Here is a 27554-nt window from a genome sequence, read left to right as displayed (position 1 = left end):
CTGTTTTTTCCCTCCCCCTCCCCTGTGTCGTAGGTGCAGTACTCCCCGTGGTCTTCGCCGCCGGCGTTCGTGCTCCTGGTAGAGGAGCAAGAAGATAAGGGCTGGCAGGATCTGCAGCTCTGGTTCCATGGCATCCTGGTTCCTCGTGGGGTGTGTAGAGGTGAGCGTTTTCCCTTCGAGGTCCTGTTTCCGTCATGTTTTTGTCCACGGTGAATCCGCCCCGGAAAAGGTGAGAGATTGGTAGGTTGTGATACTGTGGGCGGTACTTTGTCATCCGCCTGTCTGTTGCCGGTGACCGCCAAGCTGTTTGTTTGTACCGCCATGGCGGTCGGAGTGTTAAAGTGGCTGTCTTTGTTGGCGGTTTCCGCCACGGTCGTAATTCCAAATTTTTTACCGCCGGCCCGTTGGCGGTCTTACCGCTGCTTTAACACCGTCCGCCAGGGTTGTAATGACCACCTTTGTTTCTACATATGAAACTGAAACCAGAAAGGTTTTCGGTTGAACTGTAGATGACCTGTATAACCCTTTCTCCAAGAGCTGATTTATGGCCCAGGCTGTGCACTCCTTGTATTTCCCAAACCAGCAGAGCTTTCTGTAGAGGCCTGTGCACACAGAAAAACACTGAGTTAAATTAAATGAAATATTGTGCAGCCTTGAATTCACTGGAAACAAACACACAGTTGCATTTCCTCTCCTCCCTCTTCACCCACCATGTGCAATGAGGAGGCTATTTTTCATTGAAATAGAATGCAGCTCTCTCTCATAACTCTGATTGGCTGTTCCAAACCAATCCATGTGAAGGTGTGTTTTCACAAAACTTAAAATGTGTTGGTATGACTGAAGGATGAGGAATGAGGAGTAGGGGTGATGGATGAGGAGTAGGGATGATGGCTGAGGCATGAGAAGTAGGAATGATGGAAGATGGATGAGACGTAGGGATGAGAAGCAGGGGTGATAGAAGAGAAGTAGGGATGATGGAAGAGAAGTAGGGATGAGAAGCAGGGATGAGGAGTAGGGATGATCGATGAGAAGTAGGGGTGATGGATGAGAAGCAGGGATGATGGATGAGAAGTAGGGATGATGGATGAGAAGTGAGAAGTAGGGATGATGTATGATGGATGAGAAGCAGGGATGATGAAAGAGAAGCAGGGATGGTGGATGAGAAGTAGGGGTGATGGATGAGAAGTAGGGATGATGTATGATGGATGAGAAGTAGGGATGATGTATGATGGATGAGAGGTAGGGATGATGGATGAGAAGTAGGGATGATGGAAGACAAGCAGGGATGATGGATGAGAAGTAGGGATGATGGATGAGAAGCAGGGATGAGACGTAGGGATGAGAAGTAGGGATGATGGATGAGAAGTAGGGATGATGGAAGAGAAGCAGGGTTGATGGATGAGAAGCAGGGATGATGGATGAGAAGCAGGGATGAGAAGCAGGGATGAGAAGTAGGGATGATGGATGAGAAGTAGGGATGATGGAAGAGAAGCAGGGATAATGGATGAGAAGTAGGGATGATGGATGAGAAGTAGGGATGGTGGATTAGAAGTAGGGATGGTGGATTAGAAGTAGGGATGATGGATGAGAAGTAGGGCTGATATATGAAGATGAGAAGTAGGGATAATGGATGAGAAGTAGGGATGATGGGTGAGAAGTAGGGATGATGGATGAGAAGTAGGGATGATGGATGAGAAGCAGGGTTGAGAAGTAGGGATGAGGAGTGAGGAACGAGGATGTCTTAAAATGGATGCTGTACAGCAAGGATTAACAAAATATAGACACTCTATTAAATATATGGACCTTTGTGTGTCCAAACCACATTCACAGAGGTGTTCCACATTTATCATCTTCCAAAAATATAGGTGAAATAGAAAAACTCAAGGTTTAAACCTACCCGGAAATTCAAGATCCCTGTGCCCCATATTGGGTTTGGGAGTTCTAAAAAATGTGGAAGTTTGTGACTTTCTGCCAGGAAATACATAGTTACAATGTAGAGTTCTTTGTGTTAAGGTAGATAAGGCCCTTAATTCTCGAATCTCTGACGGCCTTTTGCTTTAGTTTCCTTTTGCTCTAGTTATTTAAAATCACAATACTAACTAGTTTAACAAGAGAGCTTCATCCTGTAACCGACGCCTTGTATTTCTTGCCCAGTGCAATTCACTGCTGCAAATTTCTTTCATGCAGAGCAAGGATACTTTATCTACTGAGGATGCTTGCAGTCTTTGCAAAAATTGTCTAGTAATGTTGGCTGATATATTATTCCAAAAGGTTAAACCAAGTTCTAACTAAGGGCCAGATGTAGCAAAGGGTTGTTCCCATTCTGTGTCAATTGGAAAATGTGTTCGTACATATGGCCCTAAATGGCTTGTATTATCGACGATAGGGGAAGACACAACATATTTTTTAAACATCAGCCTCCCATTTTATTCCAATTACATCGCAAACCAATGCTTAAAATGTCTGTGCCATACAGCATTTCGGGGGGGGGTAGGGGGAATTGGAGTGAAGGGGAATTGCTATAGCTTTATAGGTCGCAATCACTGGCATTAAGGATGGGCTGACAAATATTCTCTTAAACTTCTTTAAGTCCCCCACAGATGTACAAACTAACTTTAAGACAGTCTAGATGAGATTGTCACTGCAGATTATTCAAAAACATCATGCACAGGTATTTGTGCTTGGAAGGCTCATCCACTAACATATCTCCAATGTACTATTTGTATGTTTTAGTTTTCCTCCTCATTACATAAACATTTGTATTATCTCTATTATCAGGTCATTTGATTTAAAGTAAATATTAAAAGTATGCAGTTTCCTCTGCAGACCCACCTGGGTTACACCTAGAATAACAAGATCATCTGCATATAGTAGGAATGGAATATGATGACCACCCATTTTAGGAGAAACTAGTGCGTCATATTTAAACAAGTGGGCAAATCGGCCATGTATCTAGAAAACAGCACAGGAGCTAAGTCACAGCCCTGCCTAAACCCACTTGATATAGGGATTTTCCGTTAAAGGGCCCCAATTTTTGTCTCACTTCTCCTTTACCTAGTTGTCACAATGTAATTATTTTAATACATCGAGAAGCCACTTAGAAATACCTATTTCGGTCAATTGTTGCTGAAAGTGATTCCTATTAACTAGGTCAAGCGTGGAGCGAAAATCAACAAAATAACAAAACAGGTTACCTCGTGTTTCTATTGCTTTTTGACCTATGGGCTAAATACTGAAACAATGGTCTATAGTAGAGTGCACGCCCTTAAAGCCACCTTGTTTAATTGAATTTAAGCTATTATCCTCAATCCAGTCCTTCATGTACAGGAGGATTTGTTTAGCACATATTATGGCCCCTACATCTATTAAACTAATCTAACAATATTTTTAGGGTTATTTGGATAATTTTTAAAAAATGGCGTTAATACAGAACCCTTCCAGCTCTCTGGAAATTACCCCTTCTTTAAAAATCCGTTAAAGGCACTACAAAGAAGTTCGCCCATAAGTCTGGATTGGGTTTAACAATAATTGCAGAACACTGTCCAGACCCACAGCTCTAGTAAGATTTGTATCTACAATAGTCTTCTTTATAGAAGACTGGGAAGTATAATATAGACGATCTTCATCTGGGTCAGCCCATTCTACAAAATGTATTTCACTTTTTGCCATATACAACTCCAGCTAGTAGTCAGCCCAGGCTTCCTCCGAAATATTAAGGCTTACAACATATTTATATCCCCCTTCCTTCACTAACTCCCAACATTTCTTTGTATTCTTTCTTGCAATTACTGTTAGCATCCGATACCAATCCTTCTATAATTACTCTTCTTCCTTCTTTTGATTAATTTGGCTTATTCAGCTTTTGTTTTCCTAATAATGTCTTCATTTGTTGAATCTTTGCCTGTCCCCTTTCATTTCTTTAGTTTCCTTAATTGTTTTTTCAAATTCTGGCACTGCGATTCAAACCAACCAGCACATGACATTATTAAATGCTCACAAATACTGCAACTTACTCTTTAGGGAGACCATCAGACATTTAACCACCTAGTTTAGTACCATGTTTAAACAATTCAGTATATCTTTACTTACAGCCTTACGATTTCCCGAATTGATAGTTGTAAATCAAATAACAAAGGAAGACACAACTCATTTATTTGGGTAGTCAGCGTCCGTGGATACTCAATTCTCAAAGGCAACACTTGATCCCTATTCAGGATCCCTATCTCTAAGCCTGCATATAGGGGCCCGTGGTTACTGCCTTTTACTTTTAAAATCTGAAGAATATTACAGAACTATACCTGGATTAAACGTAATCAGTAGGTCCTTGCAAATTGCCTATTGAAAGGTTTTACTGGCTGGATTATCAGTTGGAGGTTTCCTATTTAGACATATAAAACCCAATTCTGCTTGAACTTTTTGTATCTTTTTTGGCACATTCCAGGAATGGCAATTTGGGAAGTTGGCCAACGGAATTCTGTACACCTGCAGCGTATCTGCCTGATCTATATCTGTCCAATCTGGGTTTAGACACATATTCAAATCCCCAATGACCATAACCAGTTTATTTATTAATCACACAGAGATGACTGATATCTTTCCAAAACAGAGTTGCATACTTCCGGGTTGGTTGCTTTTCCCTCCAGTTAACATACACATTTTGTACTAACAGTTGATCATGGTTTACACGATTAGCGTAAGAATATATAATTGTTGCTTGCAACCATTCACATTTACGCCCTCATTACGACCCTGGTGGTGAGTGATAAGTGGTGGTAATACCTCAGGGGAATGGGGGCACCTCAGCCGAATACGGGAATGTCCCCACTGGTTCTGGAGGGGGAAACATGGCCATTGCTTTGTCCTGGGGAGTGCAAGGCCACAGTCTCTGGAGTGGGTGACTTGCCCACTGGTTCCGGAGGGGGCTCCATGCCCATTGCTCTGTCCTGGGGAATGCAAGGCCACAGTCTCTCAAGTGGGTGACTTGCCCACTAATTCTGGAGGGGGCAACATGCCCATTGCTTTGTCCTGGGGAGTGCCAGGCCACAGTCTCTCAGGTGGGTGACTTGCCCACTGGTTCTGGAGGGGTCTCCATGCCCTTTGCTTTGTCCTGGGGAGTGCAAGGCCACAGTCTCTCAAGTGGGTGACTTGCCCACTGGTTCTGGAGGGGGCAACATGCCCATTGCTTTGTCCTGGGGAGTGCAAGGCCACAGTCTCTCAGGTGGGTGACTTGGCCACTGGTTCTGGATGGGGCCAACTCGCACAGCAGCCCTGGAGTGTGGCCTACATGGCATGCGCTGGAGGTGACAGCTGCACTGTGGTGGTGGTTGGAGGAGCCTCCTGGGCGGCACCTGCACTGTTCGATGGCTGTATTGTGGTGGTGGTTGGAGGAGCCTCCTGGGCAGCCCCCGCACTCCCTGATGGCTGCATTGTTGTGGTGGTTGGAGGAGCCTCCTGGGCAGCCCCTTCACTCCCTGATGGCTTCACTTGACGGTGGGGGTCCCGTGACAGCTGGTGATGGTGGCGGTGTTAGCCTGACAGCATCCGCTGGCGTAGAGTGCCTTGTCTCCTCCTGTCTGTGGGTCGTGGATCCCTTACCCTTCCTGGCAGGGGTGGATGGGCTCTTCCCCTCTCTGCCTGGTGGTGCAGGCTCCTTCCCCTTCTTCACAGCTGGTGCAGGCCCCTTCCCCTTCTTCAAAGTTGGTGCAGGCCACATTGACACTCTTCCCTGGTGGTGAAGGAATCTCCACACTCTTCCCTGGTGGTGCAGGACTCTTCACACTCTTCCCTGGTAGGGCAGGCCCCTTACCCTTCTTCCTTTTTGGTGCTGGCTCCTTCCCATTCTGTGTTGTAGCTCTGGTATCCTTACCACCACAGGTAGGTGGTGCTACCACTGTCCCCGTGGACTGTTTGGCTGAGGTGCTGGGCTGTGTCCTTGGTACTCTGCCCATACGTGCAGGACGGGGGGAGGGGGAGGGAAGAGGTCAATTTGGGAAAGGAAAAGCTTTTTAGGGATGTTGGGGTAGGAGGAGGGAGGAGTAATGGGAGTGGAGGATGAGGGAGTGGCTGTTGGAGGTGTATGACTGCTGGACTTGGGTGCAGGTGCATGGGCTGTATGCTGATGTCAGGTGGGTGGCTTTTGGGTGTGTGAATGCTTGTGTTTGTGTCCCTTAGGAGGAGGGCCGGACACAGTGGGAGAGGACACAGGGGACGCGTGCATGGTTGTTGTGGAGGTGTTTGCCAGTGAAGTGTGTGTTCTGCTTGGTGTGGGTATGCTGATAGTGGATGTAGATGTAGTGAATGCAGGTGTGAGTGTGGACATGACTGGGAGGGAGGTGGAGGAGGAGGAGAGGGAGACAGTAGAGGCTGTGGATGTTGTTGTATCTGCAACTGTATGGTGTTTGTGTGAGTGCCTGTGGGATGAAGTGTGGTGCTTGTGTTTTCCTGTGCAATTCTTGTGTGTTGCCTTGTGTGCATGCTCGTCTGTGGAGTCAGTCGGAGTGGGACTGGGAAGTGGTAGTTGGAAGGGGGATGGTAGAAACAGGGACAATGGCTGCCATCAGAGAGGAGGCCAGAGCCTGAATCGATCTCTGTTGGACCGCCAATCTACAGTGAATGCCCTCCAGGAATGCATGTGCTGCATCTGGGAAGCTAGCCCCTGGATGGCATTCACAATGGTTGACTGCCCTAAAGAGCTGGATCTCAGGAGGTCAATAGCCTCCTCACACAGGGCAGCAGGGCTGACTGGGGCAGGGCCTGAGGTGTCTGGGGTGAAGGAGATGCCCACCCTTCTGGGTGATTGGGCACAGGCAACTCTCTGAGGGGCTACTGGGAGGGCGGTGCTGGTATGGGGGTGACGGCTGTACCTGCAGCTGGGGTGGTCACAGAGGTGTTCGTCACCACCGAGAGCTCCCATCGGAGGAGGTATCGGAGTCTATGTTGTCTCCTCCAGTCTCCGTCGTGGTGCTCCCCTCGCCCTCAGTCCCACTGGTTCCCTTGTGTCGGTGGACTCTTCCTCCAGGGTCATGTTGGATGCAGCTCCCTCTGTCGCTGGTGCACCTGCTCCTTTGCCAGATGGTGTTAATGCACATAAGGACAGGATGACAAAACAAGAAAGGGGGAGAGAGATACAGGATACACTGGGTCAGTGACTGCATCAACCCCACCGTTGGTGTACACAGCACCCTCACACACAGGGAACAGGCCTACTCAATATGCAGTGACTACCAGTGATATGGCTAGTCACCAAGGAATGATGAGGAGCACACACCGCCAACTGCAGCACACCTGGGACCCACGATGCCCTGCATGAAAGTGACTACTAACAAGCTAGGCTACCTGTATTTGCCATGCAACCATTACCCTTCAGAGGACCCATGCTGCAGTGCTTGGCCTGGCCTTAGGGGCACCCCCTAACACACAACCACCACCTGGATACCACCCCACCAGCACAAATATGTAATGATACCCACTGTACTCACCCCCTTGTGGCTGCTGTGATTCCCTCAAACGCCCATCCAGCTCAGGGTAGGCCACCACCCGTATGTGGGTCATCAGGGGTGTTAGGGTCCAAGGGCACCCCTTCCTCGTTGGGAGGCAATCCCCAGCTGGGCCTCAGCGGTCTTCCGTGCCCAGCGTCTCAGGTCCTCCCACCGTTTCCTACAGTGGGTGCTCCGTCTGCCATAGACCCCCAGGGTCCGCACCTCCTTGGAGATGGCACACCATATTCACTTCTTTCGATGGGCGCTGACCTGCAGAGGCAATACAGACAGAAGAATACCATTAAACTAACAGTCCAGCCTATCACACACATGACCCACCATACCCATTTCCATCACCATTGGCACACAGATTGCCCAGCGCACAACATGTACACCACCAACAGATAATCCCTCCCCTTACACAATGCCTTCACACACATCTACATGCATCCATGCCACATGCATTGTGCCCACAGTGGACTCACCTGTTGGTCTGGAGGCCCATACAGCAGTCTGTACTGGGTAGGACCCCATCCACCAGTCGCTCCAACTCCTCCGAAATGAAGGCTGGGGCCTTTTCCCCGGTCACACGGGCCATGGTAGGTTCCAGACACAGGTCAGAGCAGCACATGCAGTGTAGGTCTTCTCCTGTTGAAGGTCACGAAACAAGTGAGGAATGATTTAGAAAATGGCGATCACGTCACGGCGGTGTACACCGTCACCACCAGCGTAGATCCCCATTGGCCACTGTACTGCATAGGGCACAATATTATCCAATGAGGAATTGCACTGCGGTTCACAACCACCTACTGACACGACTCCCAACGTTGGCAGAATTACCTCACTTCCACCTGTCTCTCCACCCAAGACAGGCGGTCGCCATTTAAGGGGGGTAGCGTGAACAGGCCTATCAATAATTGCTGCGTCACAAGATAAATAAGCACATACCTAGATATTTACACTGTCCCAATACGTAATTGCACGATATGGACTGCTTTTGTGGTTCAGTTGTTCAAACTGAGATAGCCTACTCACTCTTGTGTCCCTTAGATACCTACCGCTGCAGATGAATAGGAGGTGGAGACATACCCCCGTATACAGCCCCTGGTGGACTTAGCTACACTGGAGGACAGGCACATTATACTCACCTATAGACTGGACAGGGCCACAATTACAGAGGTATGTGCCCAGTTGGAGCCTGAGACGATATCAGCTATCCGTCATCCGACTGGGATTACCCTTCTTGTGCAAGTTCTCTCAGTGCTCCATTTCCTGGCAACTGGTTCTTTCCAAGTGACAACAGGCTTGGCAGCAGGAATGTCACAGCCAATGTTCTCAATCCTTGTCTGCCCTGGTAAAAGACACGTGCAGCTACATTGCTTTCCCCCAGGTGGAAGATTTGGCCACAGTGAAGGCCGGATTCTATGGAATGGGACTTATCCCCAATATTATTGGTGCAATTGACGGGACATATTGCATTTGTCCCCCTCCGCCTGAATGAACAGGTGTACAGGAATCGTAAAAATGTCCACTCCACAAATGTGCAGATGGTGTGCCTGTCGGACCAGTACATCTCCCACATCATTACTAAATATCTTGGTTCAGTGCATGATGCCTTTGTCCTGAGGAATAGCAGCATCGCAAATTTGATGTGCCAACTACAGAGGCATAGGGTGTGGCTTACAGGTGAGCCTTGGTCCCCACCCGGTGTATGTTAGTGTCTGCCTCTGATGTTAACCTAATAGGATAGTGTGTGGCTAAATGTTGTCCCTCAATACCTGCAGGTGACTCTGGCTACCCAAACCTATCGTGGCTGCTCACCCCTGTGAGGAATGCCAGGACAAGGGCTGAAGAACGTTATAATGAGACACATGGGCGAACCAGAAAGACCATTGAGAGGACCTTTGGCCTCCTGAAGACCAGGTTCAGGTGCCTCCATCTGACAGGTGTATCCCTGTGCTACTCACCCCAGAAGGTCTGCCAGATAGTAGGGGCATGCTGCATGTTGCACAACCTGGCCCTCAGACGCCATGTACCTTTTCTGCAGGAGGAGGAGACTGGAGATGCCCCTGTGGCAGCAGTGAACCCTGAGGACAGTGAGGATGAGGAGGCAGAGGATGAGGATGTGCACAACAGAACATCAGTTATCCGTCAGTACTTCCAATGACACACAAGTGAGTCAGTGCAACTTCACATTTCTATGACTATTGTTGTAGTCTGTGTGGCTGTGGCATGTTGGCATTACCCTCTTTTTACCTCTACTTACTGTCACCTATGGATTATCATTTTACAGATGTTGGTGATATGACAACAATGTCCTGATGTGATCACTACAGCCAGCTACAGGTCATTCTTTCTATGTTCTCACTATGTACAGTTCATTTGCAATGGATGTAGCTGTTTCCATCAGTACATATTTTCAATACATGAAATACTAGTAGTCAAGTTTTTTCCAGTGGTGTTTATTGTAGTGCTCAGAAATTAAGGGGAAAGTGCAATGGAATGAAGTGATGATGGAGGAAAGTCCAGGGTGTTGTTCCAGTATGTTTGTAGCACAGGTGCAGTGTCCAAGGGGCCATAAGAAGGGGAGCAATGTCAGTTCAAGGTGGACGAGATGACTGAGTGGGACACAAGGGGGACAATGAGGAGAGTCTCATTTCCTGGCGGTGGTCTTGGCAAGTGTCTCTGGCTTCTGTCTAGGTCGCAGGAAAAGTTTGCGGGGTGGTTTACCTTGTGCAGGGGTAGGGGTTCTGGTGGCCTGTGGGCCCTGTGGCGGGCCTCCTTCCCACTAGCTGCAGCGGAAGTGGAGGGCTGGTCAATGGCCTGGCCAGTGGTAGTGGCCCGCTGCTGTGCTGTTGCCTCCCTCATGATGTTGGCCATGTCTGTCAGCACCCTTGCTACGGAGGTTAGGGTGGTGTAAATGGCCTGCAAATCCTCCCTTATCCCCTGATACTGTCCCTCCTGCAGCTGCCTGTTCTCCTGAACGTTGTCTAGGATCTGGCCCATCGTGTCCTGGGAATGTTGGTAGATTCCCAGGATCTCAGAGAGTGCCTCCTGGAGAGTTGGTTCCCTGGTCCTGTCCTCCCCCTGGCGCACAGTAGTCTTCCCAGTTTCCCTGTTGGCCTGTGCCCCTGTCCCCTGAACGGTGTGCCCACTGCCACTGACCCCAGATCCCTGATTGTCTTGGGTGTGAGGTGTGGCCTGGGGTCCCTGTACAGGTGGGCACACTGCTGATTGACGTGTCCTGGGCACAGAAGTTTGGGTACACTGGGTGGGTGCTGTGGTGTTGGATCCTGATGGGGGAGGCTCTGAGGTGGACTGTGATTGTGCTTGGGTGACTGGCTGTCCAGTGGTCCCTGATAGGCCAGGAAGGTCCTCCAGATCCAGAAGTCCAGAGTTACTGTCATCACTGAGGGCCTCTTCTGTTGGGGGACTGGATGGTGGTGGCACATCCTATCCGCTGACATTGGCTGGCGTACCTGTGGTGATGTAAGTAATGTATTATGCTTCAAGTGTATGACATTTGTACATCTCTAGCTTTCCCTTTATGGTTGGTGTTGCCCTGCCAGCTTTTGCTTGTGTATTTTGGTGTATTGTGGGATTGTTAGTTTCCCTATGCTGTGCATGCTTTAATGATGGGTGTCCATGCAGGGCTGGGAGGGGTGCAAATGCATTGGTATGGCATGAAGAGCTTGGCATTGGGGTTAGTGAGATGTGTAGGTGCAGTGTGTGGGTTGGAGTGGAGTGATGGGAGTGAGGGTGTGGGTGTGAGATGGCATACAGGTTTTGGGGGGAGGGGGGACGGTGATGATTAGTAAATGTTGACTTACCAGTGTCCAGTCCTCCGGCTACTCTAGCGAGTGCCTCAGGATGCAGTAATGCAGTACTTGCTCCTCTCATGTTGTGAGCTGTGGGTGAGGAGGTGGGGGTCCACCGCCCGTCCTGTGTATGGCGAACTGGTGCCTTGCTGCTATGGAATCCACTGTCAAGCGTTGCATCACTTCTGAATGGAAAATTACTTTAGTTATCTTTTTCCCTATCTTAGTGTTTACACTAGATAGTTTACAAACACAACCTGCTTCATATTGTTAGAGGCAAGAGATGTTGAAGATGCAAAATTTGTAAACACCTGGGGGAGATTTGATATATTGAGCGGTTTTAGTTTGTTATTTTTCTTCCTACTTTCGAAGTATATCAAAAAACATAGCGAGGTCACTGCTACATCATACTATTTCCCTGCAGTGTGCTATCTTTTAATCCAGGACTGTCTGTCCTAAGCATGGTCACTGGATTCAAACTAGCCTGGCTGATGAAGGGTGATACCCTGAAACCGGTACCAGGATGCTTGTTTCAGGTCCAGGGAGGACATGGCTTGGCAGTTCTGGCTGGACTGTTCCCTTGAGGAACAGGGTCAAGATTGATTTGTATATGGCTGGGTCCAAACTGAGGTGCCATGGTGAGCATAAGAATGATGGTTTAAACCCAGACCTGTGACGGGGTGAGTGTCTGCATTGTTCAGCACTCCGTCCATCATCTTCTTGTGTTACTAAAGTTGCCCCAAGTGGGAAGGGAATGCCCAGATGTGAGTCCCGTGCTCACTGCGCCACTGGATTCAAGCTAGCCTGGCTGGTGAAGGGTGATACCCTGAAACCAGTCCCAGGATGCTTGTTTCCGGTCCAGGAATGACATGGCTTGGCAGTTCGGGCTGGACTGTTCCCATGAGGAACGGGTCAAGACTGATTTGCATACGGCTGGGTCCAAACTGGGATGGCATGATGAGCAAAAGATCGATGGATTAAACCCAGATCTGTGAGGGTGGGGTGAGTGTTTGCAAAGTTGTCCTAAGCACACCATTTAATATCACTGGCCTCTGTGACTGAATTAATTGGACTCTTTTGTTTTTTAGCTGGCAAAAGAATGTCCCTCACATTTATTTTTGACGTGGGTGACAAAGTCTCTGAAGATTTCCTCTTAAATTTATTTGAGTTTTCATTCAACTGTTAACCCCTTTGGTGCCGTGGAAGAGTTGGTCTCGCCTTCGGCCACGGTTGCCGTGCGCTGAGGACAAGACCAGCTTGTCCTGCACCCGGACCTCAGGGGAGCGCTGCTCCCCCTGTGTGCTGCCCACCCACACCCCCAGTCAGGGATGACAGGGGAAGCGCTTCCCCTGCCACCCCGACCCCCCCACTTGGCGATCCAATGTCATCACATGGTGCCAGGGATGCGCTGGAAGCCATTTGCTTCCAGCACGTCCAAGAAGAAGGGTGTCCTTTTAGTAAATCCTTCTGATAAGGTGTGGTTGAGGGGGGGGAAACAGACACAGTGGAAAAGGTAAGAGTTTTTCCTTTCCCTCTGCACCTGTTTTGAATAAATTCAAGGCCTGCGATCGTGAAGCAAGAATCCACCCACTAGACACCAGGGATGTTTTTTTCTTTATTTTGGGGAGCTATCCCTTAGGCAAGGGTCGTTCCATGGGGTGCAATAACTGATCCGTGTTTCAGACCCCCTGGGGCTAGATCAGCCATTTTTTTGCCTGATCTAGCCCTCCCCCCGAGAGTGTCAAAACCCCCTACACACCAAGGATTATTTTGAATTGTATTTTTAGGGCAGAGACCCCTTAGGCAAGGGACGCAATCCTGCGGGCAATACATTTTTCAATGTTTTGCCCCCCCCCACCTCCCTCCCCTCCCCAGGCTAGATCTGCTTTTTTCAGCCAATCTTGCCCCCGGGGGGGGGGGGGGGGGGTCCAAACCCACTAGGCCCCAGGGATTGTTGTGTGTTTTGTGCTTCTTGTGGGGACCTTGGGCCAAAGGTGGCAGATAACTGTGGCCCATTTCATTATTTTTAGAAGCCACAGACATGCCAGGGTTTTTTTTTAGTTTGTTTTTTGTGGGTGGGGGGCGACCCCTTGGGCAAGGGTAGCTCCCCAAAGGGGATACACAACAGTTGGCCATTTCTGGTCCCCTTGGGGGCAGATGGGCCTATTATTTGTAGGCCCATCTGCCCCCAAGGGGGGCAGAATCCACTAAGGCACCATGGATTGTTTTTGTTTCTGTTTTTGTGTGTGGGGGCAGCCCCTTAGGCAAGGGTTGCACTCCCAAAGGGGACACTTGACTGTTGGCCATTTCTGCCCCCCTTGGGGGCAGATCAGCCTATTATTTTTAGGCCCATATGCCCCCAAGGGGGGCAGAAGCCATTAAGGAGCCAGGGATTAGTTTGTTTTCTGTTTTGTTGGTGGGAGATTGCCCCTTGGGCAAGTGCCGTCCCCAAAGGGGGGCACATAACTGTTGGCCTTTTCTGCCCCCCTTGGGGGCAGATTCGCCTAGTTTTTTTAGGCTCATCTGCCCCAAGGGGGGCAGAAACCACTAGACACCAGGGACAATTTCTAAATGTTTGGTGGTGGGGTGTTTGTCAACTGGCAAAGTATTTGCATTTGTGATTGTAACAGTTAATTTCTCCTTTTTGTACTAATTCAAAGCTTTGGCTTCCGTTCTTGTGACTTCTTGCGTTTTTGGCAGTGGTTGACCTGCAGTTTGTGTAGTTGCATGTTCTGGGTAAGTAAAAACTATTTACTCCAAAAGTATTTTATTGCCATGCATGAATGACTTTTTTGTAAATGGTGTGTTAAATGCTGGATTGTGTGTGAAATTGTCCTTAGATTTGTTTACAATGATATTTGTGTTGTCTTATTTGTAATTTTCTTTTCTTTTTCCTTTTTAGTGTGATATCATTGGTGATTGCTGTGTCTGTGCAGAGTAGTTGCTGGTGAGTCTAGTTTTTTCAGGCAAGTGAGTGGTATAGTGTTTTAGTTCATAACTCTTTGTGATAAAGCCACACTTTGTTTATTACTTATTTAACACAGTGCTGGCTGTTATTGGCACATTTGTCAAGTTACACTTAGAAAGGATCATGGCTTGCCGCAGGGTGACCACTCAGCAGGTTGTTGGTATGCTTTTTGAGTCATCTTCTGGCCATGATTATGAGACTGACCCTGCATCTGAGGCAGAGGAGGAAGTGCTAGTTTCTGGCAGTGAATTTTCTGTCAGAGAGGAATCATCTGATGATGAAGCCACTCTAAGTGTGGATGAAGTGCCTGTTGTAGAGGAGGACACTGATGAATCAATCGTGCAGGAGCGTGGGGCTGAAAAGCTTCCCACTGGAAGACCCGACCTCTGGGTTGCCCCAAACATGGAGCAGCCGGAGTTGCCTGTCTTTACTGGTCTCCTGGGGTGCAGAGTGACTACAGAAAACATTTTACCTATCAATTTCTTTCAGTTGTTTATGGATGATGTATTTTTTTAAGAGATTGTTGAGCAGACAAATTTGTATGCTGAGCAGTACTTGGTGGACAACAGTGCCAGACTTGGGCTACACTCTACAGCTACCCAGTGGATTCCTACAAATCTGGAAGAGTTGAAAAAGTTCTTGGGTTTAACTTTTTTGATGGGCCTGATAAGGAAGCCGTCCTTGTCTTCGTATTGGTCTACTAGTCTCTTGGTGGCAACAGCTATGTTTCCTGCAACCATGAGTTGTAATCAGTATATGCTTCTTCTTTGGATGCTGCATTTTGTGGATAATTCTAGGAGGCTGGCCTGGCTTATAGTGGGTACCTTATGGTACTTACACCTTGTGCCAGGTCGAGTTATCCCTTATTAGTAGATTAGTAGTGTTCTAGAAGCTTAGGCTGATAGAGGTAGCTATAGCAGAGCAGCTTAGGCTGAACTAGGAGACATGCAAAGCTCCTACTACACCACTTATGTCATATAGCACTATATCATAAGAAACACAATTCTAAGAGTTACTAAAAATAAAGGTACTTTATTTTAGTGACAATATGCCAAAAAGTATCTCTGAGGATATACTCCCTTAGGACGTAAGTAAAATACACAAAATATACACACAAACCAAAATCAGGTAAGTAAACAGTTAGAAAAGTGGTGCAAACACTGTAGAATACAATAGGATGCAATAGGACAATATAGGCCTAGGAGCAACACAAACCATATACTCCAAAAGTGGAATGCGAACCACAAATGGACCCCAGGCCTAGTGTAGTGTGTAGAGGATCGCTGGGAGTGTAAGAAAACACTAAGGGTGTCCAAGATACCCTAACCCAAGACCCTGAAAAGTAGGAGTAAAGTTACCCTACTACCCCAGAAAGACAGTAAAGTCGAGATAGGGGATTCTGCAAAGGCAACAACTGACTGCAAAGCACTGAAGATGGATTCCTGGACCTGAGGACCTGCAAAGGAAGGGGACCAAGTCCAAGAGTCACGCAAGTGTCCTGGGGGGCAGGAGCCCACTAAACCCCAGATGAAGGTGCAAAAGGACTGGCTCCGGGTGGAAGAAGCCAAAGATTCTGCAACAACGGAAGGTGTCAGGAACTTCTCCTTTGGTCCAAAGATGTCCCATGGCGTGCTGGAGGATGCAGAGTTGTTTCCACACAGAAAGACTGCAAACAAGCCTTGCTAGCTGCAAGAGTCGCGGTTAAAGATAATGGGTGCTGCTCGGGTCCAGGAAGGACCAAGAGGTCACCCCTTGGAGGAGGAGTCAGAGGAGACGCTCAGCAACAGAGAGAGCCCATGCAGAAGCAGGCAGCACCCGCAGAAGCACTTGAACAGGCGTTCAAGAAATCTGAGCACATCGGTAGTCTCAACACAACAAAAGAGGGTCCCGCGAAGCCGGTGGTTAACTCAGCGAGTTGAGCAATGCAGGACGGAGTGCTGGGGACCTGGGCTGTGCTGTTCATGAAGGAATCCTCCCAAAAGTGAATAGAAGCCCTAGCAGCTGCAGACCACGCAGTACACAGGATTACTGTCTGGCGTGGGGAGGCAAGGACTTACCTCCACCAAATTTTTACAGAAGGACCACTGGACTGTTGGGATCATTTGGATCCAGCTCCTGTGTTCCAGGGACCATGCTCGTCAAGATGAGAGGGGACCCAGAGGACCGGTGATGCAGAGGTTTGGTGCCTGCGTTAGCAGGGGGGAAGACTCCGTCGACCCACGGGAGATTTCTTCTTGGCTTCTAGTGCAGGGTGAAGGCAGACTGCCCTCAGAGCATGCACCACCAGGAAACAGTCGAGAAAGCCGGCAGGATTAGGCGCTACAATGTTGCTGGTAGTCGTCTTGATACTTTGTTGCGGTTTTGCAGGCATCCTGGAGCAGTCAGCAGTCGATCCTTGGCAGAAGTCGAAGAGGGAGATGCAGAGGAACTCTGGTGAGCTCTTGCATTCGTTATCTGAAGAGAAACCCACAGGAGAGACCCTAAATAGCCCTCAGAGGAGGATTGGCTACCTAACCAGGTAAGCACCTATTAGGAGGGGTCTCTGACGTCACCTGCTGGCACTGGCCACTCAGAGGCCTCCACTGTGCCCTCACACCTCTCCATTCAAGATGGCAGAGGCCTGGGACACACTGAAGGAGCTCTGGGCACCACCCCTGGGGTGGTGATGGACAGGGGAGTGGTCACTCCCCTTTTCTTTGTCCAGTTTCGTGCCTGAGCAGGGGCTGGGGGATCCCTGAACCAGGGTAGAGTGGCTTATGCAAGGGGCGCACCATCTGTGCCCTTCAAAGCATTTCCAGAGGCTTGGGGAGGCTACTCCTCCCCAGCCCTTAACACCTATTTCCAAAGGGAGAGGGTGTAACACCCTCTCTCAGAGGAAATTCTTTGTTCTGCCTTCCTGGGACTGGGCTGACCTGACCCCAGGAGGGCAGAAACCTGTCTGAGGGTTGCCAGCAGTGGTAGCTGTAGAGAAAACCCCAGAGAGCTAGTTTGGCAATACCCAGGGTCCATGCTGGAGCCCCGGGGATGCATGGGATTGGCATCCCAATACCAGATTTAGCATGGGGGGACAATTCCATGATCTTAGACATGTTACATGGCCATATTCGGAGTTACCTGTGAAGCTACATATAGGTATTGACCTATATGTAGTGCACGCGTGTAATGGTGTCCCCGCACTCACAAAGTCCGGGGAAATTGCCATGAACAATGTGGGGACACCTTGGCTAGTGCCAGGGTGCCCTCACACTTAGTAATTTTGCACCTAACCTTCACTAAGTGAGGGTTAGACATATAGGTGACTTATAAGTTACTTAAGTGCAATGTAAAATGGCTGTGAAACAACGTGGATTTTATTTCACTCAGGCTGCAGTGGCAGTCCAGTGTAAGAATTGTCTGAGCTCCCTATCGGTGGCAAGAGAAATGCTGCAGCCCATAGGGATTTCCTGGAACCCCAATACCCTGGGTACCTATGTACCATATACCAGGGAATTATGAGGGTGTTCCAGTGTGCCAATTAGAATTGGTGAAAATGGTCACTAGCATGCAGTGACAATTTTAAAAGCAGAGAGAGCAATAACAGAGGTTCTGGTTAGCAGAGCCTCAGTGATACAGTTAGGCACCACACAGGGAACACATTTAGGCCACAAACTATGAGCACTGGGGTCCTGGCTAGCAGGATCCCAGTGACACAGGCAAAAACAAACTGACACACAAGTAAAAATGGGGGAAACATGCCAGGCAAGATGGTACTTTCCTACAATAATGCTTTAGCCTTGCCACAAGATCACCCTGATTCTGACTGTCTTTTTAAGATTAGGCCTATCCTTGATCACTTTGTAGATCATTTTCCAGAGATCTATTTCCAGGGAAAGAAATAGCTGTGGACGAGTCTTTGGTCCTGTTCATGGCCCGTTTGTTTTTTAGGCAGTATATTCCTAGCAAGAGGGCACAGTATGGAATTAAGATGTATATGCTGTCTGAAAGTAGTACAGTATGGGCCAGATGTAGCAAAATCCGTTTTTGCGACTTGCAAATTGCGAGTCTGAGCGACTCGCAATTTGCAAGTCGCAAAAACGGATGCAGAATGGTGTCTCAGACCCCTTCTGCGACTCGCTATGGGGTCGCAAGGACCCACCTCATCAATATTCATGAGGTGGGTCACATTTTGCGACCCCATAGCGAGTCCCTGCACTCACAGGGATGGTGGCCTGCTGTAGTCAGCAGACCTCCATGTCTGTGACTGCTTTGTAAATAAAGCAGTATTTTTTTTTTCATTTTGCAGCCCGTTTTCCTTAAAGGAAAACGAGTTGCAAAATGAAAAAAATACCTAAACCATTTGGTTTCGTTTTTTCAGAGTAGGCAGTGGTCCATAGGACCACTGCCTGCTCTGAAAAAATATTTTTGTCGACATTCACAAAGGGGAAGGGGTCCCATGGGGACCCCTTCCCTTTTGCGAATGAGTTACTACCAGTGTGACACTGGTGGTAACTGCGAGTTGGTTTGCGACCGCATTCGCGGTCACAAAGCAACTCTGAATTGAGATGCGAGTCGCAAATAGGAAGGGAACACCCCTTCCTATTTGCGAGTCGCATTCACAAATTGCGAGTCGGTACCGACTCGCAATTTGTGAATGAGCATCGCAAAAGACTTTTTGCATGGCGCAAACTGCGAAATGCAAAAAGCTTTCTACATCTGGCCCTATATGTTTAAAATGTATGGGTCTACACTAGTAGGGAGTCTCGTATTGACCACCCTGGTTGTCTGCCCACTTTTGGAGTTAGTGAGAAAATTGTGTGGGAACTTGGTAGACGACTGTTTAACAAAGGTCACCATTTGTACCTAGATAACTTCTACACTGGAACGCAATTGTTCAGGGAATTGTTCAGAGTGGACATTGTTGCTTGTGGCACAATCTGCTCTAAGGAAAGGCTATCCAATGGAGCTTGTCTGCAAAACACTTGCGAGGGGACAGTGCAGTGCCTTGTGCAATGATGAGCTGTTAGCTCTGAAATTTGCAGACAGGAGGGATGTGTACATGCTGAGTATCATCCATGATGAGAGTACTTCCCCTCTGACTGTTTGGGGTCAGGTAGCCGAAGTGTGAAAACCTGTGTGCATTTTAGATTATAATAAGCACATGTGTGGTGTAGATATAGTTGATCAGAGGTTAATACTTTACACTGCTGTTCGTAAGTCTTACATTTGGTATAAGAAGTTAGCTATTCATCTTTACCATTTGGCAACTATAAATGCTTTCGCTGTGTTCAAGAATAGTTCTCCAGAGTCAAGGATGACATTTGTGAAATTTCAGGAGTCTGTGATAGAGAGCCTTGTTGTGGTGGAACAAGCAAGAGTTACTAGAGTAGCAGTGGTTGAGGATGTGGCTAGATTTAAAGATCACCACTTTCCTGATCACATTCCTCCCACTCTCAAAAACGACTTTCCCACTAAGAAATGTAGAGACTGTGTCCGAAGAGGTATCCGGAGGGAGACTCTATGTACTGCCCCAATTGTCCTTCTTGGCTCGTGGTGTGCGTGGAGTGGCGCGTGGCTGGTGGTGTGCGTAGAGAGGCATGTGGCTGGTGGTGTAAATAGTGACTTGCTGTAAGCCACAACACACTGCTAGCCAAATGCCAGTCCACCGTCTCCGTCAGCTGGTGTGATTGCTGTGTCAGGTATGTGGGTGTATGACAGTGATCGGCCGTTAAATGGTGCTGTCTGTTGATGTGAGTGTTGTAATGTGCTGGGCCCGCAGCTGGCGGCCTGAATGGTCTTCTGCATGTCACGCATGAAAGGTGTGCGAATGGACTGTAAAGAGGTTGGTGCCCTGATGTGGTTTTACAGCGCATGATCTGTGAGTCATTCTTTACGTTTTTTGGCCTTTCAATTATTAACAGTGTATTTCATTTTTGTGAAATCTCTTGTTCATAAAATTTGATCTATTGAACCATCACTCACCCACATGCCAAATCCAACCAGCATGTGTGGCAAAATTAAAAATTTAAAAAACCTGTTCCACTGTAATCAGGCGTCTAAGCATATCCGTGACATGCTAGGTGTCTCAGGTGGGACCCCGATGATGAAGCATGCCACAAACTAGGTTGGTGGGTGACGGATCTTTTTAGCATAACTTAAGGGCGTTTCTTTTCATAATTTGAATGTTTGGGACATACCAGAAGGACGTGAACACATCAAAATGATCTATTACAGAACTACCTGTTTTTGCAAGGGGGAGGCAACTGCGTTTTTGGTCCCTGGTGCAGCAGTCATCAAGGGAAACCTATCAAACCCAGGCATTTTTTTAAACTAGACACTTGGTGGAGTCCAGGGAGGTGTGGCATGCGTGGATCCCCCGTTTTCTTACCTAGAATCCCTTGCAAACCTTAAATTTAGCTAAAAAAAAAGAATCAAATTTTCCTCACTTTTCTTTGTAGGATCACCACGCTGGCACCACTTTCCTACCACCCATCGTTCCCCTCAGTCTCCCAAGTAAAATGATACCTCACTTGTGTGGGTTACCAAAGCAGAGTTGGCCAAAAAGTGTATTTAAAAAAATTGTGCTTATCAACTCGCAGTGCTATCCCCTCAATCTCTACATGTTTTTGGCCTGTCCTGGACACCCACACAAGTGAGGTATAATTTTTATCTATCAGCAGAGTGAGGGGAACATTAAGTGGTAGGAAATTTGTGCCGGCAAAATTATCCTACAAAGAAAAAGTGAGGAAAATGTGATTTCTTAGCTAACTTTAAGGTTTGCAAGGGATTCTGGGTAAGAAAATGTTGGGGGATTCACACAACCCACACCTCCCTGGACCCTAGTTTAAAAAAATGTCTAGGTTTGATAGATTTCCCTAGATGGCTGCCAAGCCCAGGACCAAAGCAGGTGCCCTCCTTGCAAAAACAGGTCGTTTTGTAATAGATAATTATGTTGTGTCCATGTTGTGTTTTGGACCCTTCACTGCTGCGGGGATTAGGCCTACCACACAAGTGAGGTACAATTTTTATCGGGAGACTTAGGGGAATGCTGGGTTGAAGGAAGTTTGTGGCTCTCACAGATTCCAGAACTTTGCAGCACCAAAACATGAAGAAAAAGTGTTTCTTTTTGCCAAATTGTGAAGTTTGAAAAGGATTCTGGGTAACAGAACCCAGTGAGAGCCCCACAAGTCACCCCATCCTGGATTCCCCTAAGTGTCTAGTTGTCAAAAATGCACAAGTTTGCTAGGTTTTCCCTAGGTGCTGACTGAACTATAGGCCAAAATCCAAAGCTAGGCACTTTGCAAAAAACATGTTTGTTTCCTTTGGGAAAATGTGATGTGTCCACAATGTGTTTCGGAGCATTTCCTGTCACGGGGATTAGGCCTGCACACACAAGTGAGGTACCATCTTTATCGGGAGACTTGGGGGAATGCTGGGTGGAAGGAAGTTTGTGGTTCCCTTCAGATTCCAGTACTTTGCAGCACCGAAACGTGAGGAAAAAGTGTTTTTTTAAAACAAATGTTAAGGTTTGCAGAGGATTCTGGGTAACAGAACTCAGCGAGAGCCCCACAAGTCACCCCATCCCGTATTCCCTAAGGTGTCTATTTTTTAAAAAATGCACAGGTTTGCTATGTTTCCCCTAGGTGCTGGCTGAGCTAGCGGCCAAAATCCACAGCTAGGCATGTTGTAAAAAATATGTCTGTTTTCTTTGAGAAACTGTGATGAGTCCACTTTGTATTTTGGGGCATTTCCTGTCGCGAGGATTAGGTCTACCCATACAATTGAGGTACCATTTTTATTGGGAGACTTGGGCGAATGCTGTGTGGAAGGAAGTTTGTGGCCCCATCAAAATCCTGAACTTTGCAGTACCAAGATGTAAGGAAATTTAGTTTTTGTCAAATTTTGAGGTTTGCAAAGGATTCTGGGTAACATAACCCAATGAGAGCCCCACAAGTCACCACATCCTGGATTCCCCTAGCTGTCTAGTTTTACAAAATGCATAGGTTTGGTGGGTTTCCCTACGTGCCAGCTGAGCTAGAGGCCAAAATCCACAGATAGGCACTTTCCAAAAAACACGTTAGATGTCAATGTAAAAATGTGATGTGTCCATGCTGCGTTACCTGTTGCAGGCATTAGGCCTACCCACACAAGTGAGGTACCATTTTTATCAGGAGATGTGGGGAAACACAGAATAGAAGAACAAGTGTTATTCTCATTGTCTTTCTCTACATTTTCTCCTTCCAAACGTAAGACAGTGTGCATTTGAGAAATGCCCTGTAAGTCACATGTTATTATAGGGACCCCTGAATTCAGAGATGTGCAAATAACCACAGCTTCTCAACACTTTATCTAGTGCCCATTTTGGAAATACAAAGGTTTCCTTGTTACCTATTTTTTACTCTTTATATTTTACCAAATGAATTGCTGTATACCCGGTATACAATGAAAACCCATTGCAAAGGGAAGCTCGTTTATCGGCTCTGGGTGCCTAGGGTTCTTAATGAACCTACAAGCCCTCTATATCCCCGCAACCAGAAGAGTCCAGCAGACTTAACGGTATATTGCTTTTAAAAATCTGCCAAAGCGTGAAAAAGTTACAGAAAAAAACCTGAAGAGAAATGGCTGTTTTTTCAACTCAATGTCAATATTTGTTTTATTTTAGCTGTTATTTTCTGTAGGAAAGCCTTGAAGGATCTAAACAAATGACCCCTTGCTACATTTAGAATTTTGTCTACTTTTCAGAAATGTTTAGCTGTCTGGGATCCACCATTGTCTTCACACTCATTTCTGTCACTAAGTGGAAGAAGGATGAAAGCACAAAAAAAATAAAAAATTGGGCATGTCCCAGTCCCAATAAAATGCCAAAGTTGTGTTGAAAAATGTTTTTTTTTAAATTCAAGTCTGTCTGTTCCTGAATGCTAGGAAGATTGTGATTTTAGCAGAGCAAACCCTTTGTTGATGCAATTTGCAGGGAAAAAATATCATGCTTTCTTCTCCAGCACTTTTTTCCCATGTTTGTGAAAAAAAAACGAAACTTTTGCTGTATTTTGGCTAATTTCTTGGTCTCCTATGGGGAACCCACTTACTCTGGGTACGTTTAGAATCCCTAGGATGTTGGTAAAAAGGAAGCCAATTTGGCGTGGATAGCTTATGTGGACAAAAAGTTATGAGGGCCTAAGCGCGAAGTACCCCAAATAGCCACAAAAAAAAAAAAGATCGCACAAGCTTAACTGAGTTCTGCTTAATAATGAGTTGGTGTTAAGATATTGTGAAAGATGAAGATTGACATGCATTCCCAGAATTCTGAAAGGGAAAGGAAATAAAGATATAGGTCTGTAGAAACATTGGGGCATATTTGCAAGAATCTTACGCTGCCCATGCGTCACTTTTTTTTTTACCAGCGTCCAGCACAGGCTACTGGCCCACATCGACAAGACCACGCAAAGCAACTTTGCGTGGCTTTTCATGGATTTGTAGATATGGAGTAAGGCAATGCAGCGCAAGTCACTTGTTGCCCTACTCTGCGTCAAAGAGGCATGGGCGCTGCATTGGGTTTTCTCAGGAAACACTCATGGATTTTGATGCATTCCCAGATTTCCAATGATTTATTTCTCCTAGTTTTTTCCTCTGCATTCTGCAGCACATGTAGATGGAGGAAAACACCTCCAGTGATTGATTTTGTGCAGAAAGGAATTGCTCCTACAACGCAGACGCCCTTGCACTATGGTGCAAGGGAGCCTGCGTTGGTGTATGGCAGCCAATTGTGCACCAGCGCAGTAGACAAGGTCAGGAATGCACCGTATCCTGTGTATACTCCACATTCCTGCCGTTTTATTTTGGTGCAGGACAGCACTGCAAGAAACCTTGTGGTGCTGTCCTGTGCCAAAATACTATAAACATACCCCGTAAAGTAGTGGAGTCTAGCAACAGTTTTTTCAACTAAGGAGCCACCAAGGCGTGTTTCCAAGTCAAGGGGACCATAGAAGATCTTAAAGAAAGTATACTCCCACTCCTTAAGAAAACTCTTTCTGTTCAGAATGTCAAGTGTTAACTGAATGTGGATATGTATTATGATAGAGCTAATCTAGATATTTGAATTAGATCAGATTTTGGACATATCATTCCTGTTACATAGAACAATGACAGTGACAGAGCCATGTTGGTTGGTTTGCTGACTGAATATGGCACAGTTGCCACACCCAATGAACAGAAACTCCACTTTCCTCTTGTGTACAAATAATACCTAATCAAAAACAGATTAGGACCTGTCCACCAGCTTCATCCCAATGGACGCCTCCGACTACAGGATCTTGGAAGGTGCACTTTCAAACCATTTGTCCATGTACATCACCTTCGATTGTGGTTCACTATCTCACCAGCCATATGGTGGCAGATGCCCAACTCGAGATATTAACCATCATAAGAGAAAACTGCATCGTAGGACCAAATTAAAGCCTACTTGACAGAGAATAAAGGCTTTGTATCATCAGCACCAACATTTGTGAAGGCCTCATTGAGAGAGGGCTGATAAAGCTAGATAAAGATTTGTACAAAAATGAATAACAGAAATGTCTGAAGTTATCTATCAGAGTTCTGTTGGACAGGTTTATGGGGCGCACTACTACACAGGAGTGCACTAGAAATTCCCTCTGTCTCCAAAGCCAAAGATGAGTTTGTTAGGTTACAATGGCACCACTGCGAATATAGAGAGGAAGCAGAAAGGCTCTTCGTGGGCCAGCTCATGGAAAGGGAAGCATAATTAGGGATATCTACCATATTCCTAACATCAAGACATCACTGAGAATTTTCTGCTTTTATAAAGAAATGTAAAGGTTGTGACACCTCAGCTATTGAGGATATATTTTTGGCCAGCTTAGTTCTGCCAAAACTGTAGATTGAATTATAGAATGGCTTCTTTGATGAGATGAAATGTGTTCTTTCTTCTCTGACCTTCCACGTAAAAGGTATCTGGGAAAACCACTTTCCTGGAAATATTTATAGTTTTGTACGGCCCAAGTAATGGATTTTCCTTGTGAGGCATCCAAAAAGACATTGATTATTGTATTCCCTAAGTCTGGAAAGGACACCTCTATATTGTTCGAGCCACCTCCCTATATCATTAAACATGTGCCAGTGAGTAGACTTAAGAAAGAGACACCTTTCATCACCCATCAAACGCAATTCAGAATCATCCATGGATGATCATAACAGAACTATCTCAGAATGTTATTGCACCTACTATGGCTGGTTAGAGACTCCTTGAGAAAAGCACATCCTTCTCATTAAATGTTGAGAAGGAATCCAACAGACTTGAATGGAGATATATGTTCCACATTCTTGCCAGCACTAGACTGAATAATGAGAACATATTTAAGGTGGATTGGCTCCATTTTGGTACCACTGCATGACTTCAGTATGTTATTTTGTTGGATTCCTTTCATTATATGAACGCTCCTGAGACAGGGCACTCCGTTATTGCCACTGTTGTTCTTGATGTCAAAACAGCCTTCAGTAGTTGTCATACAAAAGAGGAAGAATGATAAAAGCATACATACACATGAAGGGATCTCAAAACGTCTGCTTTATGAAGATGAGGTTTTACTTACTCTTACTGACTTTGGTTCATGCTTACCTCCATTGCTATCCCTGATTGGTGGATTTTCTGCCTTTATAGTCTACAAGGTGAACATCAGTGAAACCAATGCACTACCCATGTCCAGAGTCACTGCTATTAATCTATTGAGGGGTTAAATAAAAAAAAAAGCTAGCTTTAAAATATGGGTGTCCTTTTCAATTCAAGTCCTGACCGAATAAATGTTGATTATCTAGATCCCTTGATATCGACGACAGCAATGAATATGTTAATTATACGGGAGACCCAAATGGTGACGATAATGGTAGTGAAACTTTCTTTTCAAAATGCTACCCTTACTCTTCCTGAAGATGGTGTGACATGACTTCACTAAAACAACTCATGACGTGGCCACTCAAAACACATTTTTCTTCACACAAGGAACAGTCAATTTATTCAGCAATATTACCTGACTGTAGAAGTTCAAGTTTGTCTTTTCTGTGTGACATCAAATCTCCAAGAAAGCAGACACCACCTTTGGCCAACAATGCGCTGCAAGCTTGAATGCTGGCAGTTCCAGTCCCATGTTCATCTTTAGTTACTGTGGCAAATATTTCACAAGATGGTAGGTGACGTATCCCTCGAGGCACAAGACAAATGCTATAATTCAATAGCCTAAAAGAAAAATAATTCTGTGTTTAATTGTTTTTAGAGATTTCAAGATGCACATCTCCTTAATAGGTTTAAACCTACTGGTGCTTATTTTTCATCTAGATATCAGTGTGGGTTTCTAAAAGAGTGGGCAGTTTTGAGGAATGCGGTTTTTACATGGTGTGTCTGTGGGGCCTCACTATGAAATACACTCAAAACACCATCTTGGGTCCAGTCAGGTGTAAAACCTTTATCTCAGCTTTGGGTAGCTGTGGATTCGAGGAGTCATGGTTAAATAAAGTGTAAAGCATTTAGAAGTGCGAAAACAACAAAGTAAAGCCCCACAACACAAATTAAATCAAACACTGATTTATAAAAATAGATCATATTTCTATGACCTTTAGACACAAAAACGAAAAATATCCACCAGAGGATTCTGGAGATAAAGATTTCTAAGAAAAATGTAAATCACTGCTTTTCACTCAGATCATGAACAAGCATTTGCAAATGCTGTGGTTAGCGGAAACTTTGGTAACTTTGTAAAACTTTAGTAAAGTTCTGTTCGGCTAATCCAGCCTGCTTTGGGCGACCAACTCTGGCAGACAAGAGGTCATGCGGGCCAGCGAGGATTTGTAAGACAGTTGCTTTGTCACCAAGCAGCCTCAAGTCCTGTTCCAAGCTCTATGGGTGAACAACCATAGACTTCAATGGAATGGTCATGATGCAAGGGATACAGGATGCTGAAGATGTGGAAGATACAGAGGATGCAATTGGATTACTGGTCTCCGGTCACATCAAAACCACCAGCGGTTCCCTTTAGTGAAGGCTAGTTTCTGTCTTGGGTGACCAAACAACACTCTGATGACTCTCCCAGGTACAGCAGACTCGGGTGCCACTTTTGAGTGTTGGGAATCAGTCTTCCAGCCTACTCATCAACAGTCAGTGGTGGTTCAGTGAGTGTGGCTACTGATTTCCAAAAGAAAACAAGTTACTTACCTGTAACTGAAGTTCTCCAGTATTGGAATCTTTCATAGATTCACATGCTCAAATCATTCCCCGTCATTGAGATGGGAGCCCCTGGTAACATATAA

General features: G+C 46.4%; 1 protein-coding gene across 1 annotated transcript in view; it reads right to left on the bottom strand.

Annotated features, from left to right (window-relative positions):
- The window catches only part of MCMDC2 (minichromosome maintenance domain containing 2), a 1221288-nt gene that overhangs the window by 442327 nt on the left and 751407 nt on the right, over positions 1–27554 (bottom strand). Inside the window, exon 9 of the mRNA XM_069218905.1 lies at positions 26282–26487. Within this exon, the coding sequence (XP_069075006.1) occupies positions 26282–26487 (206 nt within the window). The remainder of the gene's footprint in view (positions 1–26281; positions 26488–27554) is intronic.

This window comes from Pleurodeles waltl, chromosome 2_2 (assembly GCF_031143425.1).
Source record: "Pleurodeles waltl isolate 20211129_DDA chromosome 2_2, aPleWal1.hap1.20221129, whole genome shotgun sequence".
Classification (NCBI taxonomy): Eukaryota; Metazoa; Chordata; class Amphibia; order Caudata; family Salamandridae; genus Pleurodeles; species Pleurodeles waltl.
Note: the sequence above shows the minus strand (reverse complement) of the source record. Positions and strands in the feature narration are given on the sequence as shown.